A 13,996-nucleotide genomic window follows, 5' to 3' on the forward strand; every position below is an offset into this window, starting at 1 on the left:
TCTTTCTTTCTTTCTTTCTTTCTTTCTTTCTTTCTTTCTTTCTTTCTCCTTCCTTCCTTCCTTCCTTCCTTCCTTCCTTCCTTCCTTCCTTCTCTTTCTTTCTTTCTTTCTTTCTTTCTTTCTTTCTTTCTTTCTTTCTTTCTTTCTCTTTCTTTCTTTCTTTCTTTCTTTCTTTCTTTCTTTCTGATAGCCAAGGTTTTTCAAAGCCCTCTTGTTTGTCTGTTCTGCAACTGTTTATTTGGAAGTCAAAGCTGGGCTCAGTGATTGGACCAGTTCTGACATGTAGCTGGGGCCATTTATGGAACTTATTCCACAAAATGATCTCTTTAACATCACGGGAGGTCAGGAAATGAATACATGAGGCCAAAATCTACATTGTTATTGTTGACCAAGTGGTAGTATAGAGGGGACTCATTTCCTCAGAACCCTTAGAAAATTCCATTGCATTTTTGGAATATTTTAGCCAAGTTAAAGCGAGGGTGAGGAATCAGAGAAGGGAATAAGAAGAAGAAAGCTACCGGTATTGTGGTTACAAAGCAGAAAATTCTAAAAGTAACATTCCAGAACAATACCATTTCCATGTGCAAATTGTATCAGATGCCCTAAACTAATTTTAAGAACCTCTTATCTATAGTTTATCTACACTTTAGTTTATCTGAACTTTAATTGGTTTACATAAATAAACTTTAGTTTTTTTCATTGAAACTTCCAAATGTATGTTGGCTTTGAACTTACTATTCCCAAAAGTAAGAAAAGGTCTGTTCCTGGTCTCATTTTTTGTCCTCTCTTGGGTCATTCTATCTGTGTACATTTGACTTGCCAAATAAGTTATCATTGTTGTAGTTCTAATGTCAATTTGAACTCAAAGGATCCAGATGTCTACATCAGTGTTTTTGCTACTGTTCATTTCTTTCTGTCAGTATTTTGCAAAATAACATCACTTTGTGGAAAATGAAATGGATGCCCTGTAGCCTAGCTAGTTAAGCTAAACAACTATATGACTAAGAAAATGCCTGTATCAACTGATTTTGTTATTTTGTTTGTTTCTCAGGTGACAATGGCCAACATTGGAATAAATGGAAATCATTCTCTGGAGACTTGTGAAACCACGCTTTTTGCTCTTCGAATGGCAACGTGGAATCAAATTTTAGATCCCTGGGTGTATATTCTGCTACGGAAGGCAGTCCTTAGGAACCTCTACAAACTTGCCAGACGCTGCTGTGGAGTGCATATCATCAGCCTGCATGTTTGGGAGCTCAGCTCCATTAAAAATTCCTTAAAGGTTGCTGCTATTTCTGAGTCACCAGTTGCAGAGAAAACAAATCAGCGAGCACCTAGTTTAATAGAACAGTAAGTCAGTGTAGGTCTAAGACAAAATTAAAAGCGTTGTCAGTATTTCAGTTAATTGGCTAAAAATAGAAAGCCTAATAGGGAAATTCAGACCTCAGCAGTTAGTTTGGGGGCACTTTTGTCAGACTCGGCTTTTGAAATTTGTTAAATTAACTGTATAATTACATCTTTTCACTTGTTTTTGTCAACTGGAGGTAAACACGATGGGATAATTCCATGGGGGAGTCAAATTGAAAAAAAAATGGAGCTTATTTATGTTATTTACACTTTTGGAATGAGTGACTGTGTTGAAACCTAAAGCATTGACTCAGCTTATCTGACAAAGAACATCTCAATACTTACCTTCACAGTGAAATGGCTGATTTGGGGGTCACTGCTCTGCAACTGTTTCTTATAAACGAGGCTCAATGAAGGGGAGCACCCTCACTGTTTGATCTGGTCTGTTACACCCCTCATTATGTTGCTTCTATCTATATATGTATGGTCATGTCACATGGGAGTCACTGTGGCTTATAGTTATAATGACCTCTCTTACACCAGGTGTGGCTGTCAGGTTGCCTGACTTGGCAAGCCTCTATAGAATGAGCCTATCCTTGTCATTTTGACAAACATGACTGCTTGCATGTTTTACTATGGAGGTAAATTGTTGTTTGAAGGTTTTTGTTTTGTTTTGTTTTGTTTTGTTTTTTGTTTTCTGGGGTTTTTTTTTTGGCAAGCTATAGATTTGCACGGTTTTCAAGCAATCTCCTTTTTCTCTGAAAATTCTAGTGCACAGTAAGTAGTTTTTAGAGAAACAAAAGCTCTATGTCAGCACATAAACAGGTAATTTGCAGTGTAGCAGATCCTAAGAAACTCTGCCCAGTGATAGGTACAAAGAATGTTGGCAAAGGAGCTCTACTTTGAGCTCTCATTTTTGTATCAGAGAACAAAAGAAACACAATCTATATATAATATTCAAAGACTATCTGTAGCTTATTTGTGCTTTCTACACACACACACACACACACACACACACACACACACACACACATATGAGAAATTTCTGTTGAAAGCTGGTTCATTAAATCTCTAAGATGGCATCTTTAAAGCCTATGCTACCTGTGTCAAGGGGAAATTGGCAATTAGTCAGGCATTTGGAAATCATTATTATGGTTGACCAAGAGATCAGGGGATGATGATCTCTCCCCAAATTTCCCAGTGATACTTTAGACTTCTTTGCTTGTTTGTATAATTCAACCCCCCAAATTTTAGTAATCATTCAAAATGTCCTGGGGCCATCAGAACATAGGGTAGGCAGTTCTGTTTCATAGTAAGGAAATGTATTTCTGTAAAAGAATTTTTTGCCTTCATTAACTGTGGTCCATTTTAAAACTAACCTTCTCTGTGAGACTGATTTCACATTCCCCAGGAAATCTGTGTGGTTCAGCTAGACTTAAATTATTATATTCACAAGTTTTTGCTTTTGGCTGGTAATTTACGTTGGAAGTTGTTAGCTTTTGTGAATTTTGGTAACTTCTTATGAATAAATTAAAAGAAATGAAGCAAATAGTCTCATTAAAGGTTTAAAGGAAACTACTTTTTCCAGTGAATTCAAAGAAAGGAAACATGCTCCCCAACACACACAAAAAGGCACATGATATTCTTTGTTTAAGACCAGTAAATGATGAGTAACACAAAGGTTATTCTTATATATAGAACACATAGAAGATGCTCAGTAAATACTTGTCAGTTGAATTGCAGACAAGATTTTTTGATGCAAAATAAGCATGGAATTGCAAAGTTTTTGTGCATTTTGTTTCAAATGACAGTTACATATTGGTTATATATATATATATATATAAAATTTAAATATATATATATATTTAAATATCCAGTGTATATACTTTAAAAAAGCCATTGCAATTTTTGATTGTTGTTACATTACATGAATGTTCTCGTGTTTCAAGAGCACTTAAAGCCTAGAACTTTTAGATGGTTTAGAGGAGACATTTGTTTCCCATAGCTACTTAAGAGAATGTTGGTTTCCTGGGAACTGAAGCACGAGGAAGCAAAATTTCATCCTTCCTCCTCATGCTGGATAGGATGCTGTAGCAAACACTTCCATGTGTTGTGACTCAGGATTCCAGGCCTCTTCTCCTTAAGGCTTCTAAGTAAATGGCATAATGGTTGCTCTGTTGCCATGATGTAACCCTGGCCATGTGTATCTGTATTGAGGAGAATTTGTGACATTACCATATGTGGGAATGCATGGATGTGGAAGGTGTTAGGGAATGACAGGTGAGTCACTCTCTGCATATCCTGGAAGGATTATGTGTATTATCTGAGTGTAGGTTTAGGGCAACTAAGTTGGTTTTATAATGATGTTAAACCCAAGAAATAGACACCAAAAACTGAAAAAGAAATAAAATAAAAGAATATGCATTTACATTGTTTTAGGCTTTTTGTTCAAGGAAAATGAAATAAAGTGAACACGATAATATGCATATATCTGATTTCAGAATTTTATCCCTGTTATTATATATATTTCAGTGGAGTTTGGCATCCTAAGTTGAATAATACAGTGTAGCATCCATCGATAACTTTCATATAAATGTTGAATGTGAAAGTACATTTATTAAGATGAGTGGAAATAAATAGCACAAATAGTGGTCAACAGGTTAACCAATTTTGAAATTTTAAGCTCTGTTTAAAACTTATAAAATGTATAACTTAAAAATGTATAATTAGATTACCAGAATAACTGACTTTCCCTTCTCATTGGGTAAAGTAGTATCGAAGCAACTTCACATAATATTTGATCTTATTATTTCTGGGAAATTATTTTATTCTGGGAAAATGGCTTGCAAATGACAGGCTTTTTCTTTTTTTAGTGACTTTAAAAAATGAGCCAAAAAAGCCAATGGCATGTGGGTTTTTATGATTATGATACAAAGACAGATAATACTGACTCATAATTAGTTGTAGGTGCATCTCAACGCATCACGCGTTTTAGTGAGGCTTTAACTAGGTGACAGAAATTTCTAAATTTTTTCCTAAAGGCCAAAAGTTGCTTTTACTTGTTTGTATTGCTGAAGTGCAATACAGTTTGTATTGCTGAAGTTAACCCAAAAGCTAACACATGTGTGCGTGCATACACGTGTGTGCGCATGCGTACACACACACACACACACACACACACACACACACACACACACGTCTTATGGAATAAATGGTCTTATTTGCTCATTTTCAGTCTGTAAAAGAAAAAGCTGCTTTAGTATTGTGTCTGTTCTGAATTTAGAACCCAGATAAGAGCACCTGCTAAATACATAGACGAACTTTTTATGAAACTTGCTGCTAGCTTCACCTGTATTGCCATCATTGCTCCAAATTAATAAACTAAGGTCAGAAGATAAAGGATGGGAATGGACATTTTCTTGCTTCTTCAGCTGGGTGTCAGAATATTTTACCACCTGGTAAATAATGTTGGACTTCAACTTGTTACTGATGCATTTTAACAGTAGACGCAACGTGTGATGTGAATAAATATATTTTGTGTTCTTCATATGTGCTGCACTGTATGAGATTAAAGATGTGTATATTTTGTTGCTTGTATCAGTATGCAACTCATGTAATTTTAGTGTCTTAGCTTAAAACTTCAAACAAATGATTTATAATAAACTTGGACTAGTGTTTATCAAGAATCTATTTTTGGGAAGGTCATATAAAGCTTGGAACTCTTGAATCTAAACTTCTATTTTTATCTATTTGGTGGGAAGAATTTCAACTTGTTTTCTTTATTATCTTTGGTATGTCTCTCCTTCCTACTTTTCTGTGACATTGGCTTTCTTTCTCTCTTTTTCTTTCTTTCTTTCTTTCTTTCTTTCTTTCTTTCTTTCTTTCTTTCTTCTTTCTTTCTTTCTTTCTTTCTTTCTTTCTTTCTTTCTTTCTTCTTTTGTGGTTCATCTAAGCATGTCATAATTAAAAAATTTTTTTTCTATGTTTTATTGATTTTTGAGAGACATAGAGACAGAGAGTGAGCGGGGGAGGGGCAGAGATAGAGAGAGAGAGAGAGACACCCAGAGTATCTGAAGCAGGCTCCGGGCTCTGAGATGTTAGCACAGAGCTAACAAGTGTCTGAGCTGAAGTCAGACACTTTACCGATGGATCCAGCCAGGCATCCCAGCAGGTAGTAATTTTGATGGAAGTCTGAAAATTTCCAAATGCATCCGGATAGCAGAGAAATGTCTGTGATAACAAATAACCCCCCAAATTCTCACCTATGGCTCCTGTCCATTCAGAAAGGGAGCTCTTTTCATTGTAATGACTCAGAGACCTTAGGTGACAGAGCAACCACCATCCTACATGTTGTTCGCCATGCTACAGGGGAGAAAACACGGCGAATCACAAACTGGCTCTTAGAGCTTCCACCTAGAGGTAAGACATAATACTTTTGTTCACGCATCTCTGGCCAAAGCAAGTGATGGCCCTGTGATCTTTAAGGGAAGCAGGTTAGTACAATACTATGATATGCCCAGGAGGAGAACTGAAAATAATTGGTAGACAGCACAAATGATTTCCATATCAGGTTATATATTTTCATTCTTGCCTTCCTAATATAATTCGAACCTGAACTTAATTTTTTTTTTTTAATTTAAGAGTATCATGGGATGAAAGCATTTAGGATTCAGTCCTCTGAGTAGCTTATAATCTATAAAGATAAGGGAGAATGAATGCTACATATGTTGTTGGCAATTAATAGAAACGTTAGAAGATAAAAAACCACTATAGAATAAAAAGTGAAAAAAACTTTTAAAAAAAGGCAGGAAGTGAGACGCTTCTGTGCACTGCCCAAACATTGCCTAAATTGCAGCTCAGTCTGGAATGGCTGCTTTTCCAATAAATGAGGATGCTTGAAATACATTTTTCTCTTTGTACTTTCAGTTTCCTTATGATAGAATATATTTACCTTTGTATATCCCATGCCATTGAATTCTATCAAATGGTCAGAAAATCTCAAGTAGTATAATAGCCCTAGAGAGAGATTAAACTGTTCTTTTTCTCCAAGTAAGAACAGTCCCTTCATTTCCAACCTAAACATGAAGTATATAGAACAAATCAGGGGTGCCTGGGTATCTTAGTTGGTTAAGCTCTGACTTCAGCTCAGGTCATGATCTTTGTGAGTTGGAGCCCCACGTCAGGCTCTCTGCTGACAGCTCAGAGCCTGGAGCCTGCTTCAGATTCTGTGTCTCCCTCTGTCTCTGCCCCACCCCCACTCACGGTCTGTGTGTGTGTCTCTCTCTCTCTCTCTCAAAAATACATAAAGATGAAAGAAAAAAATTAAAAAGAAACAAATCAGAAACCTGGCTAAAATTAAATCATAATCTTGAGATGTATGTTCATATTTACCAAGTATTTTGTTCAAAGCTGCCAGAGGGAAAGAATTGCACAGATTGCAATTATAAAGAATTTCTGGGAGAGCTGCCTTTCTGCCTGCAAAAATACCACCTGAACACAATATGATGAAGATACGCTATACAATAGGAGAAGTGTGAAGATTTTTATGCTGTCAAAAATCTCACATCCATTAAACATATTTTTAGTTAGCAATCTAGATAGTTTATGAAAGAAAAATGAAAATGTCATTTTATATATACTGTACATCTTATAGTACAGTAGGGGCAGAATTATTGAAATCAAAGGAACCATATTTTGGATTTGAAGTGCACGTTACATTTCCACTTACAAAAGCATGGAAACTCTTAGGTATTTAATAACATTTGAGTTATTTTTTAAAAATATCTGATTGGTAAAACCCCAAACTAACAAAATGACTTCTGTTGTTGTAGTACTGACTTTCCCATGTTAAATAAGGCAATCCTATCCTTGTCCACACCTAAATAATGAGATTCTACTAGATATACTCTTGTGTTGTAAAACTTGTGGATTTCAACAACCCATTTTGGTACATACAGAGTATTCTTCTTAACAACTAACTACTCTTACATAATGCAAGTGTTCCGTGATGTAGATAACAATTTTTCTGTTGAAGGAGAGCTGTTTTTGTTTTTGGTTATTTGCCCCTTTCAAATAACGCTATTTCAACACATATCCTTACCCTTTGTTATGTTCTGTGGGATCGCTAGGTAAAGGGCACGTGTATTTTCCATGTCCATGGAAACTGCCATATTGCAACATATGTACTCCCTTCTTCTTCTTCTTCTTCTTCTTCTTCTTCTTCTTCTTCTTCTTTTAAAAGTTTATCTATTTATTGAAAGAGAGGGAGAGAGAGAGAGAGAGAGAGAGAGCCCATGGAAGGGGCAAAGAGAGAGAGAGGATCCCAAGCAGACTTCACACCATCAGTGAGGAGCCCAATGCAGGGCTTGAACTCATAAACTTTGAGATTGTGACCTGAATTACCCAGGCGCTCCCTCCCATTCTTTTCTTAAGAAAAGGCCCTATTCTTGACACCACCTACTGTTTATTTCAGCAATCTTTTTATTGTCACCCATGTGATTAGCAAAAGTAAATCATATTCAATACTTTGTTATGTTACTTGTATTTCCCATTGCGAATGAGGCTGAGCATCTTTTCATACCTTTATTAGTCATTTCCAATTCCTCTGTAAATTTTCTGTTCCTGACCTTTCTTTTCAATATGTTACTATTATTTTTTTCTTACTGACTTGGAGGAGGGCTATGCTTTTTAAGGATATTGTTTTAGACAGCCTGGGCTGCTATCACAAAGTACCATAGACTGACTGCTTAAACAAAAGAAATTGATTCCTCACAGTTCTGGAGGCTGAGAAGTCCACGATCAAGGTGCCAGTCAGTGAGGTACCTGGTGAGAGCTGTCTTCCTAGCCATCTTCTTGCTGTATCCTCACACAGTGGAGAAAGGGGGGAAGTTGAGGGGGAAGGAGAGAGAGAGAGAGAAAAGAGAGAGAGAGAGGCAAAGAGAGAGAATAGACAGAGAGAGAGAGGTCTCAAAGGTACAAATCCCATCATGAAGATCCCACCCTCATGACCTCATCTAAACCTAGTTAGTTCCCAAAGGCCCATCTTCAAATACCATCACACTGAGGAATAGGCTTTAATATCATGAATTTGGGGGTGGGGGTGGACACCATTCAGTCCATACCAGACTTTATCTTTTTTTTTTTAATTTTTAAAATGTTTATTATTTTTGAGAGAAACAGTGCAAGTGGGGGAGGGACAGAGAGAGAGGGAGACACAGGATCTGAAGCAGGCTCCAGGCTCTGAGCTGTCAGCACAGAGCCCGATGCAAAGCTCAAATTCGTGAACTGCGAGATCATGACCTGAGCCGAAGTTGGACGCTTAACTGACCGAGCCACCCAGGTGCCCCTATTTTTTTACCAGTGTTACAAATACTTTTCTCCCAGGCTGCTATTTTCTTCTGACTTGAAGGTAGCTTTCACCATACTAGAGTTCTACATATTTACTTAGGCAGAACTAATCTTTCATGGATCCATTGTTTTGTTTCTTGTTTAGAAAGACGTTCTGTTCTTGGGGTGCCTGGGTGGCTCAGGGGTCTGACTTCAGCTCAGGTCATGATCTCATGGTTCACGAGTTCGATCCCTGCATAGTGCTCTGTGCTGACAGCTCAGAGCCTGGAGCCTGCTTCAGATTTTGTGTCTCCCTCTCTCTCTCTGCCCCTCCATTCTCTCTCTCTCTCTCTCTCTCTGAAAAATGAATAAACCTTAAAAAAAAAAGACATTCTGTCCTCAAAGATTATAAACATATCCCCATATGTCATTTTCTACAGTTAGAGTTTTGTTTTTTATCTTTAGATTTTGTAGTTTTCATGGAATTCACTTATTTATTTCTTTTGTGCCATGTAATATAGGGACCTTTTTAAAAAATTTTTTTTTAATGTTTATTTATTTTTTACAGAGAGAGAGACAGAGCATGAGCAGGGGAGGGGCAGAGAGAGAGGGAGACACAGAATCCAAAGCAGGCTCCAGGCTCTGAGGTGTCAGCACAGAGCCCGACCCGGAGCTCGAACTCACAGACTGCGAGATCATGACCTGAGCCGAAGTCGGACGTTCAACCGACTGAGCCACTCAGGCGCCCCTGCCTTTTTTTGTTGTTGTTGTTTAAATACCAAATGTATAAATAAGAGACACAACACCATGATAACAATTTTAGAAAAAAACATTTTTTTTCTAGTTGTATTCTTGGACTCTTATCTGGGATAGATTTTTATTAGGGATTTTGAAATATTGAGCTTAGCTCACCTGGCCTCTCTTACTAATTCAGGTTGGGAATACTAGTCTAGACATACACAATAATAAAAGTAATACTACCCTTAGGATTCAACAATGACCCTAAGACCTATCACCAGTAGAATATGGTCTTTAAATTGCTTTTTAGTCAAGGAATTTTAAGTATATGCCACATAATTTTATGTAATGCTATTTTCCCTTTTTGCCAGATGTCTGCTGTGGCCAGTAGTTTCCGGATGGTTAAGTGGGTTAATTAGGAGTTGTATTAGTGTGCTAGAGCCACCATAACAAGTACCACACACTGGGTGGCTTAAACAACAGAGATTTATATCTTCACAATTCTGGAGGCTGGAAGTCTGAGAGCAAGATGTCGGTAAGGTTGATTTCTTCTGAGACCTCTCTGTCTTGTAGGTGGCTGTCTTCTTCCTGTGTCTTCACATGGCCTTTCATCAGTATATAATCTCTTCTTCTTATATGGTTACTAGTTATAGTAGACCTAGTGACCTCATTTAACCTTAATTACACCTTTAAAGACCATATCTTTAAATCCAGGCACCTCCTGTGGAACTGGGGGATTAGGACTTGAACATGCTAATTTTGGAGGGACACAATTCAGCTCATAACAGGGATATAGTCTGTGATATTGAGATAAAGTTACAGAAACTGACCCACACAGGGATTGAGCTTGTTATCACTGATTTATTACCCAGTGGTTCTCAAATATTAGCATGCATCTGTTTTACATGAAAGACTTGCTAAATTGCTGGGCCCCACCCCAGTGACTGATTCAGTTGGTCTTAAGTAGGGCCAGAAAACTTACATTTCTAACAAGGTCCTGAGGAAGGTCCCAGGGCACTGCTGATCTGAGGAATACACTTTGAGAACCACTGGCTTAATCAACTATGCTAAGCAGCCACAGATGGCATGATATGAAACGTATAAAGAACCGTGAAGCTTTCTGTCAATGCAAAATTGTACCACTATTTTAGTACTGGCAATTTAATTCCTTTCCTAAGGACTGTTTTTGCTCCAACCTGAAACAAATTGGACTTGAAAAATGTCAGAGCTATGCAGGAAGGGGCTAGAAGAACACAGGATACTAGAGATTGACAGTAAGAGTCACATATAAAAAGACAAAGCAGACAAAAGTGAGACCATGGTTTAGCTGCTCACGTATTTCTTACTGGTCTCAAAAAGACTTTTGTTGCCACATAGACTGGCAAGATTCCCATAGTAGCCTGGAAATTGTGCTATATTGGTTATGTTTTATCAGCAACCCAAACTCTCTTTTTTTGTTGTTTTTAAAGAAAAAGAACAAGGCTATTTGGATTAATTTTACATTTTCCTCCCTTACACTTCCAATGTTTATAATCTTGTTTGATTCTTACATTTTCCATTCTTATTTGAGTCCAGTTGGTTTTAAAATACTTTTCTACTCTAGTAAAATAAATCTTGAGTCAGTTGTTGGGCTTCAAGGTTGGGGGGTAGTACTGAAACTTTTTCAGTTTCCAAATAAAATATAATACTAATACTTTTGGGACAAGTAAATTGTTATAGTGGATTTTGTTGAAGACAATTAGAATGACAGTAGAGAATAAATGGACCCAAACTAAACAAAAATGCTTGAACTCAAAATCTCATTCTGAAGGCATTAAAAATACAGTGTCTTTTATATAAGTCCAAGTAAGTGGCATTTCTAAGGTAAGAAGAAGAAAAAAAACTACAGAAGAAAAAACCCAGGCCGAGATTTTTCAAGACATGGTTCCACTCAGGAAAATTCCTCTCCCTTTTAAGAAGAATATGTCATTGGTCTCTGGGAGATATCAAACCTAAGCACAGAGAAAAATGTTTGAAGTAGTCAATTATTTAAATATATCATTCTGAAATCTCAGAGCCAAGTATACCAGTCTGTAAAATTTGAACTATTAGAAGAGTTGAAAACAGCAATAGGATATAGTTTCCTGATGATTGTGGCATTTGTCATCACTTATGATTATGGCTTTATAGGATTAGTGATTTCCTCAGAGCAATACTCAAACGCAAATGCAAAACAGAGAGCTCAAAACTGTTTTGAGAATTAAAGAAGCTAAAATTAGAAGTACTACATAGCTATTTGCTTTCTTAATTGTGGTGAGGCAGCTATTAGAGTTGTCCTTTAATGATGTTTCTGGTGGTGCCTTAAAAAAATAATAATGACATTTCCCATGAGGCAGAATTCTCCAGAAGATCTAGCTATGGCTCCTGTGAATCTTACCCAAAACATAAGATTTGTGGTACACATGTCCTAGCCCTTCTTAGTTGCACCAATCAGTAACTTGTAATCATTGGGAAGAATTTTCTAAGAAGAACTCCATGTGCCAAGGCCTTGGGATGAAAAGGAGCTTGGATTTGTTTGGTGGCTATAGTTTTACGCTAAAATAAAGAAGCATCAACTGACTTCTGTCTCCTACATTCCCTAAACATGTTAGCCCACCCTTCAGGCCTGTGAAGATAGGTGATTTGTCCAATACTGATTTCAGCCCATTACCGCTTATATCCAACCAAAGTATCAGTATATTTTAGACCAGCTTGCCTTCACATGTCAGGACAACCTATCGTGGATTGTGATTCAATTCAGAATGGAAGCAGCAGTTCATTTTGACCTAATGAAGCATTGGGTCTGGCATTTTTGTCATTCACTTGTACTTGTGTTTAGGAGCTTTCCACATTTCTGTTTTGTGAGGAGTAGTCATGGAGTAGGATCAAGAGGGAGATGATTTTAGTGTCTCTAGCCTCAGAAGAAAAATCTCTGCAGATTTCAAGAAAGGAAGATATTCTACCATTACAATATTGCTCTTGGAAATACTTCAACTCTCATAAGCCTTACCAGTAATTCTTTTTAAGATCATAGCCACCCTCCGCAATTTAACATTTCAGCTGTAATTCTGAGTAAATTTTGCTAGTGGGTAAGAGTGTCATTATTAAATTTGTAACTATTACTACCCTCTTAGCAAAAGCCTGTGATTTAGACTTCACTTGCATAACAACATATTTCTTTATGGAATACAAGTCATTCTTTGCTCTGATGATTAAGAGATGATACCTGGCTGTTGGGTCCCAACATACAAGTTTCTTGATTTTGCTCTTCATTGCAATTGCCACTGTAGGTTAAGTTTCATCATGTTTTTCCTAATGTGTAGCTGCCTAGCTGTTTTCTTTGTCACCACTTTGTTTCCAAAAGGGTCACCACTTTGCCTCTTCATATTGAACTTATAATTTCCTTCCTAAAAAATAATTATGACTGTTTTATCTACCTGCTTTCAAATCATTTCTTTCCTGACTGCCTTCAACATCAGGTCAAACTATTTAGCATGACAACAGCTCTTCATTATCTTGTTTATAGTGGATCTTTTCTGAGGAGTCTAAGCAGCCTTCTATCCTCCCTTCTCTGAGATTTCTGAGTCTCCTTCTATCATTATCAGGGGTATTTATTTACCAATAACTATGCTTGTACCTTGAGACTCACTGGATCTGACCATGAGTAGGTGAGTAGGCCTCTTTATCAAGTTGTGAAACTCAGATTCTCCTGAGTGGGATTTTAGATTCATGGAGTACATTGATTATCTAATTTGATCTTACTGTGGTAATATTATTCTGTTATATTATCATATTATTTTAAATAGACAGAATCTATAGCTTGAAGAAGCTATTTGCTTAGAAGCACATAGAGAGGTTTAAAACACCAGTCTCTTAGAATCCAGGTTACATTGCTGCCATGAAAAAAATTTTTAAATGTGGTTTTATAATTAAAGTATAATTCCACATGAATTACCTAATTTGTAAGACTGGACATCAGAATCATTAGCAAGAATTCCATTTGTCTAATGTCATTTAATAGTGATTAAAGGAACATGAACAGACAATTTCTCAAAAGAAGACATCCAGATGGTCAACAGACACATGAAAAGATGCTCAATATCACTCATTATCAGGGAAATGCAAATCAAAACCACAATGAGATATCACCTCACACCTGTCAGAATGGCTAAAATCAACAACACAAGAAAACAAATGTTGGCAAGGATGTAGAGAAAAAGGAACCCTCTTACATTGTGGTGGGAATGCAGACTGGTGTAGCCACTATGGAAAGAGAGTGGAGGCCCCTCAAAAAGTTAAAAATAGATCAACTCCATGATCCAGTAATTGCACTGCTGGGTATTTACTCAAAGAATATCAAAGCGATATAAAATCGCTAATTCAAAGGGGTACATGTTTTCCTATGCTTATAGAAGCATTATTTACAGTAGTCAAGATATGGAAGTGCGCACGCACACACACACACACACACACACACACACTATGTATACACATACACACAATGGAATATTATTTAGCCATAAACAGAATGAAATCTAGCCGTTTGAAATGACATGGATGGAGATAG

The 13,996-nt window shown here is 36.9% G+C and overlaps 1 protein-coding gene across 1 annotated transcript in view; it reads left to right on the plus strand.

Moving 5' to 3' along the window:
• The window catches only part of PTGFR (prostaglandin F receptor), a 50,373-nt gene extending 45,340 nt beyond the window's left edge, over positions 1–5,033 (plus strand). Inside the window, exon 2 of the mRNA XM_040470733.1 lies at positions 1,052–5,033. Within this exon, the coding sequence (XP_040326667.1) occupies positions 1,052–1,354 (303 nt within the window). The 3' untranslated portion in view covers positions 1,355–5,033. The remainder of the gene's footprint in view (positions 1–1,051) is intronic.
• Positions 5,034–13,996: the final 8,963 nt, after the last annotated feature.

The sequence above is a fragment of the Herpailurus yagouaroundi genome, unplaced genomic scaffold (assembly GCF_014898765.1).
Source record: "Herpailurus yagouaroundi ecotype Mexico unplaced genomic scaffold, PumYag 77, whole genome shotgun sequence".
Taxonomy (NCBI): domain Eukaryota; kingdom Metazoa; phylum Chordata; class Mammalia; order Carnivora; family Felidae; genus Herpailurus; species Herpailurus yagouaroundi.